The following is a 6,935-nucleotide window of genomic DNA, read 5'->3' on the forward strand; positions in this document are numbered from 1 at the left end:
CCGGGGCCCTAGCTAGCAAGATCATTTGCTTCAAAGTTAGATTCTCTTGCTCCGTGGATTACTTCAGAAACTTAACCGTTCATTTGCGTCGACGCGTTCAACCGTGTTTTTTCTTTCACACGGACCCAAGCGTCGGCCCATTAGAGTTGCTCTGACACTCACCACCGATGGCGGGGGTTGGGTGGGGATCCAGGAAGATCACTCTCTCGGAAACCCGTGATCGGCTTGAGTTCTGTTGCGAGACGTAACCCGTTTCCACGTTCCTTCGCTGATCCCAAGCCTCTAGCTTTTCTCCAGAAACCAACAGAAAAACACTGCTCACTTTTCATTTCACGGGCATGGAAGCAGAGGTGAGCTGACGGCTCGGGCGATCGCGCGAGTCACCGCTCCCCGGTGGATGGATGGCACGCACGAGCCAACGGGAGCCCGAGCGGCGGGGGCACGAAAGCGGGCGCCTGGCGGTCACTCGACGGCGACGCTACCCCGGCCCGGAGCCGGCGGGGCCTTGGGTTCCTCCTAGTTGGAGGCTCGCTGGATTCCAGATTCTTTCGGCTCGCCACTAGCCTGCCGCCGGCGGGACCAATGTCTCACATTTTTAACCACGAGATTCTCTGGACCACAACTTTTATCCATCTCGCCTATCCTTTTTCTCAGCCAAAAGATTAGCCATAGCCTGTGGCCGACTGCCCGTCGCTTTCCCGATTTGTCCCGTCCGTGCATGCACCATGCAGTCACGCTGCAGATGCGCCTGCCCTGAATCTGCCTCTGCCCGATCCGACGGCGCAGAGACGGCGTGTGGTGGGGGCGGCGGATCCAGGAGGATCGCCCGCTTGGACGGAATCACCATGGAGGAACCCGTAGTCCGCTGGAGTTGTGCTGCGAGACGGAAGGTGGTTGCCAGCCACGTTCCTCCCGCCGCTGATTCCATCCAGCCTCTCTGCTTTTCTCCGGAAGAAACCAACAAAAAGAGAGCGCCCGCTTTCCATTTCGTGGAAGCAGAGCGTGCATGCAGCGCGGCCTGGAGCGATCGATCACGCGAGTGGATGACACGGGCCAGCGAGAGCCCGAGCGGCGGGGCTACAAAGCCGGGGGCCTCGCGCCACAGCCACACCCCCTGTGGGAGGAAAGGGACGAGCCGCCAAGCCACCCCCAGCCCCAGCCCACAGAGGCCAGCCACACACGCACCAGCGGCGGGCAGGCGGCGGCTCATCATGGCTCCCTCCTCGCTCCCCTCCGTGCTCCTCATCCTCCTCATCTCCGTCCTCCCAGCCTGCCTCGCCTCGATCCCCGTCTCCGGTGCGTGTGCGTCAGATCCTCACCTGTTCTCGGCATAAATTTGTTTCTCACTGATGGTTGCTCTTTAATCAGACGGGCTGGAGCAGCTGGGAGCGGACGGCCTGTACAGGGAGATTCTCAGGGACGAGACGGTGCTCAGGCTCAAGGAACTCGGCAAGGTCAGATTCCCTCTCTGTCCATCCACTATGCCGCCGGCTCTTGGTCTTGGGTCGGGAATATTCAGAGTTCCTGATCCGCTTTTCTAGCTCCAGATGTTCAGAGCTCCTTGATCCACTTTTCTAGCTCCAGATACGGGAATCTTGGTTGATTGATTATTAATGCACTCTGACTGGTCTAAGATCTTCAACTACTAGTCTGGATGCAAAGAGGTGCATCTGGGTTTCTCTGGTTTTAGTTATATCATCCGTTCTTGAATTCAGAGATTGTGCAGTACGCAACGGCGGTAAACTGTGCGTATTGCACAAGTCATTTTCTAAGCAAGATATGACTTCTCTTCGCACCGGAGACCATCTCACACAACAAAACTACTAAAACTAGTTAAATTTATAACACTGGTTATGTACTTTTTTTAGCAATCAATTAGTTAGGTGTCTGTTAACGCAACCTTTTTCTTTTTCACGTTTCGATCTTTTTGTTCGATTGTGCTTCCTAGTCATTCCATATAATCTTATCCTACATGCCCTGTTTTGGGGTGGAGATAACCTGAAGCAATCAAGGTTGCTCAGTTTTCACCTTTTGTAGCCGGATTATAATATCCAACATGAGCAATTTCCGGCTTCCAAGACGTGTGCTGTATCTTTTGTCTTGCTGTTTGGCACCATAGCAGTTCAGCAAAGCAGGAGGCACGTAACTCTAACACGGCGTTGATTGCATGATTCAGATATCTGATGGCGAAGGCTTCCTCGAAAGGACATTCTTGAGTCCTGCTTCCTTCAGAGCCACTGATGTCATTATCAGCTGGATGAAAGATGCCGGACTTACGACGTATGTCTGTTTGCACTTACGGTCATTTTCTCACGCTTTCGACTCGACTGACCTATTTATGCTACTTTTTAAAGGTGGGTTGATCAAATGGGTAACATTCATGGTCGATTTGAGCCTTCCAATTCGACAGATAAGGCTCTATTGATTGGATCCCATATGGTGAGAACTATCAATTCCTTGTTTCATGCTGTGATTCTTTTAGTGATCAAAGAGCTATCACTGACTAAAGGTGTCTTGTATTTGAAACAAAAAAAACAGGATACTGTCATTGATGCTGGCATGTACGACGGAGCTTTGGGTATTATTTGCGCAATCTCTGCTCTGAAGGTCTTGAGAGTCACTGGAAAACTTCAGAGGCTCACAAGACCAGTAGAGGTTAGATAATTTTCTAGTGTTTCCAGTTTAATATTGCTGTTTTTTAACTGAAATTTAGTAGTGCTGTTACTATGCTATCAGGATAGTGTGCTTGTCTCACTGCAATCAGTGAGCTGGTTACGCGAGCCATTATCTTATTGCTCACAGGTGCATGATGACTCACATGCGTCTCACAAATACGACACCAATCTGCACTGAACTTGTCCTTGTCTTGTGTATTTAATCTCACTACTTCAGAGTGCTTTAATATTTATTGTTCACTAGTTGCTTCCAGTCAGCATAATCCATCAGGATGTTTTTTTCGTTATTTTACTAAATGACGTAGCAAAGTTTTTAACTTTTAGCAGTGTCTATTGCTTAATTGTTTCAGATCTAACTTTTGCGGTGCTGATTAGATAAGCAGGTATGAGATCTGCTGCTATTTTAATGAGATAACCAGACAAGCTACAAAGATAGATGTAGGCCAGAAGGAATCTAGTTTTATAGTGTTTCTCTAAACGCTTGTCCCTTTCCATGCTAATCTTGACGATAACATGTACCGTTGTACGTGTATGTGTACATGGCTAATGTCTTGGCTTTCGTTATTCTAGCCGTTTTGTTATTCAGGATTCATAACCTATTAGATGTCACGTGTTTTGACTTATCATGGCATATGCTATTGCATTGTCTTCATATGACAGATATGCATTATGAATGTCTGAATATGTCACCATGACAGAGCATGGTGCTCATTTTCTGCCTGGTTTACTTCAGGTGATTGCATTCAGCGACGAGGAGGGCGTTAGATTTCAGACAACATTTCTGGGAAGCGCCGCTGTAGCTGGTATTCTACCTGAATCAATTTTGCAAGTATCTGACAAGAGGTTGCCCTTTTTGCATAAACCAACCGGACTACTTTTTGGAAAACGGTTTGCTGATGCAGTCTATATGTTGCATTCAACTTCTTCAGTGGCACTACCGTTCAAGAGGCTCTTCGGCTGAACTCCTTCGAAGCTAGTGCTGCTGCTCTTGGTCAAGTCAAGTACAGCCCGGAGTCGGTGGGGAGTTATGTTGAGGTATAAAGGATTTGCATATCACTTTTGTGTAGTTGCTTACACTGAAGAAGTTCAGTACTTACAGTCTCTGTTTATGTATGATAGGTTCACTTGGAACAAGGGCCTGTACTGGAAGCCCTGCGCTATCCCCTTGGTGTCGTAAAAGGAATCGCAGGGCAGACGCGATTGAAGGTGCATTCGAGTTCTCTGCTATTTTTGTTTCGCTGGAAAGTAAACATCAACACTATCTTAAGACCAAAACATAATCAATTCAAACCAAACTAAAATATGACCAAGTAGCATTGCACGCTATCTTAAGACCAGCTTTTGCAAAAAAATCAAGATGCTATTTTAATACCAATTATTTCAAAATCATCAGCCACGGCAAGGACCGCCTGTTAATGAGAAAATAATCAACTAAGTAACTGGGTCAACAGTCTCTCTTTCAGCAAAGAATGTGAGCAGTCAACATGAAGCATTTAACTAATAATCCCTTACTAGTTTACTACGTACGACGGTATGACGTGTGCTATATTTTATCAGATTAAGAATTACTCCTTGTGAACCGTTGAGATGGCACGAGTATCGCCATCACCGAAGTTGCTCTGCTTAACATTGATATGAATTATTCAGGCCTACTAGCTTTCAGTGTAATTTTAGTAAGATGACTGGCGTTCTCCACTAAAAGCTTAAACAATCATCAGCAGTCCTTTCTTTTAATTGGTCAGCACTCCTTGTTTGAGCAAAGAATGTGAGCAGTCAACATGAAGCATTTAACTAACAGAGCCCTTGCTAGTTCGCTACGATGGTACGATGTGTGCTATATTTATCAGATTAAGAATCATTCCAAGGAAACACGAGTATCGCCATCACCAAAGTTGCTCTGTTTGATAAGAATTATTCAGCCCCCTCCTGCTCTCAGTGTGATTTTAGTGGCCGGTGCTCTGTACTGAAATCTTATAGGTTTGGCAGTCTCAGATTCCTACAGCAAACCAGTGGCCCAAATCGGTCCCTAGCTATGGCTATCGCTTCCTAAGTTGAAAATGCTTAGAATTTTTTGGCTGTTTGATTAGGTAATAGTAGACGGTTCCCAAGGGCATGCTGGGACGGTTCCAATGAAATTGCGCCGTGATCCGATGGTTGCAGCTGCAGAGCTGGTGGTGACACTGGAGGGCCTCTGCAAAGACCCGAGCAGGTTCCTGACCTACGACGAGGAGTGCGGCTGCTTCACCGAGGAGTCCCTCGCCGGCCTCGTCTGCACCGTCGGCGAGCTGCTCACGTGGCCCAGCGCCAGCAATGTCATTCCAGGCCAGGTCATTAAGCTCGCCTTGTCTACCATTGGTCACTGTTATCACCAAGTTGTCACTGTCTAGCATTGATCTGAGTCCTTCACCTCGCCTGCCGATGCCGATCACCAGGTGAATTTTACGGTGGACATACGCGCCATGGACGACCTGGTGCGGGAGACGATCGTGGCGAGCTTCTCGCGGATCGTCATGCAGCGGTGCGACCACCGGCTGGTCGACTGCGCCGTCGAGCACAAGGTAGGGGGACTGTACCTGAATACTGAAGCATTTAAGCTGTGGTTTATCATGTTTGCAGCTGAGCAGAGAGCTGCGCGCTTTCTTTTGAGCTGAGCTGAGCAGAACTGAACCGTATTTTATTTGCAGCACTCGGCGGCGGCCACGCCGTGCGACCCGGAGCTGACGGCCCAGCTGAAGCGCGCGACGCGGTCGGCGGTGTCGGCGATGGCGCCCGGCGGCCACGGCCATGCAGGAGCAGAGTCGACGGCGACGCCGGTGCTGATGAGCGGTGCGGGGCACGACGCGATGGCGATGGCGCGGCTGACGAGGGTGGGGATGCTGTTCGTTCGGTGCCGCGGCGGGGTGAGCCACTCGCCGGAGGAGCACGTGGCGGAGGACGACGTGTGGGCCGCCGGGCTCGCGCTGCTCCGCTTCCTCGACCAGCACGCCGTCGCCGAGCTGTGAAATGTGTGAATGTGATTGGTCGGTTCGTGCCTCAGGCTGTGCGTGTACATATGGTGGACTGGACTGGGCTGCCGTCCCATTGGGCCAGCAAGAAATAAATGGGTCTCTTCGCTGAGACTCTTTATTCACGAACGGTGGTGGACCGTCGTCGGGTTGGATGGAGAGCGCACGGTCCTTTGTCGGAGAGCAACTAGTTAACGAGCGCTTCTTCGAAAGCCTCGCAACGATCAGCGCCATTTGGCGCGCTCTCAGCCATTCGCCACGTGTCGCGCTCTCGATGCTTCCTTAGGATTTTGTTTTTCTATATTTTTTCGCACGCGTTTTCGGCTTTTTAAACGGTTTTTTGGTTTTTTTGACGTTTTGGTTTTTCATGGTCTTCCTTACCTTTCCGGAAAAAAATGCGCAAAAAAATACGTTTTTTTTCTTTCGCGAAAGTCATGGTTTTTCTTCCGTGAGAGGTATGGTTGTGCTTTAGCGAGAGTCACGGCCGTGCCTTTCGAAAACGAAAAAAAAAACAAGTTTTCTGTTTTTTTCTTCTTTCGCGAGAGTCACGGTTTTGTTTCCGCGAGAGGCACGGTTGTGCTTTCGCGAGAGTCACGGCCGTGCCTCTCAGAAAGGGAAAAACAAAACGCGTTTTTTGTTTTTTTTTTCTTTCGCGAGAGTCACGGTTTTGCTTTCGCGAGAGGCACGGTTGTGCTTTCGCGAGAGTCACGGCCGTGCCACTCGGAAAGGAAAAAGAATACGCGTTTTCTTTTTTTTTTTCTTTCGCGAGAGTCACGTTTTTGCTTTCGCAAGAGGCACGGTTGTGCTTTCACGAGAGTCATGGCCGTGCCTCTCGGAAACGAAAAAAACGCGTTTTCTGTTTTTTTTCTTCCACGAGAGTTACGGTTTTGCTTCCACGAGAGGCACGGTTGTGATTTCGCGAGGGGCACGGGCGTGCCTCTTTCGAAAAGGGAATAAAACCGTGCTCCTGGTTCGGTTCTTTCACCCGGTCTTTTTCGTCCGGTATTTTTTTGTAGAAAAAAAGCTCGTCAAAACCTATCAACATGGGATCTAGTTTTAAAGATCTTGACGCGAGGAATCTAATGGTGAAAACCGTTCGAGATTTGGACGCATGGTTTAAGAGATAAAACGTTTTAAATAAACAGATCTACGAAAAAAGAGAAAATTCTCAAGTTGCGACAAGTGGTGCGCTGCATGTGCGCCACTTGTTGCGACCTGGGAAAGTGGAGTGTTCTTTGCAACGAGTACTTAAATA

The 6,935-nt window shown here is 49.0% G+C and overlaps 1 protein-coding gene across 1 annotated transcript; it reads left to right on the forward strand.

Annotated features, from left to right (window-relative positions):
- The first annotated feature begins 295 nt into the window (after positions 1 to 295).
- LOC109740033 (probable allantoate deiminase) lies at positions 296 to 5,805 on the forward strand. Its single transcript, XM_020299076.4, has 11 exons — positions 296 to 1,296; positions 1,369 to 1,454; positions 2,177 to 2,280; positions 2,355 to 2,439; positions 2,539 to 2,655; positions 3,409 to 3,518; positions 3,605 to 3,710; positions 3,795 to 3,881; positions 4,763 to 5,002; positions 5,108 to 5,233; positions 5,360 to 5,805. The coding sequence occupies exons 1-11, from the start codon at positions 726 to 728 to the stop codon at positions 5,675 to 5,677; spliced, it is 1,950 nt and encodes a 649-aa protein (XP_020154665.3). The 5' UTR covers positions 296 to 725; the 3' UTR covers positions 5,678 to 5,805.
- Positions 5,806 to 6,935: the final 1,130 nt, after the last annotated feature.

Source organism: Aegilops tauschii, chromosome 7 (assembly GCF_002575655.3).
Source record: "Aegilops tauschii subsp. strangulata cultivar AL8/78 chromosome 7, Aet v6.0, whole genome shotgun sequence".
Taxonomy (NCBI): Eukaryota; Viridiplantae; Streptophyta; class Magnoliopsida; order Poales; family Poaceae; genus Aegilops; species Aegilops tauschii.

Excerpts from the sequence above, each read along its gene's own strand:
- LOC109740033 (XM_020299076.4), top strand. The coding sequence starts at position 726 with ATGCAGTCACGCTGCAGATGCGCCTGCCCTGAATCTGCCTCTGCCCGA. Across the intron at positions 2,440-2,538 it reads TATTGATTGGATCCCATATG|GATACTGTCATTGATGCTGG; the intron begins GTGAGAACTATC and ends CAAAAAAAACAG. Across the intron at positions 3,519-3,604 it reads TTGCAAGTATCTGACAAGAG|TGGCACTACCGTTCAAGAGG; the intron begins GTTGCCCTTTTT and ends CAACTTCTTCAG.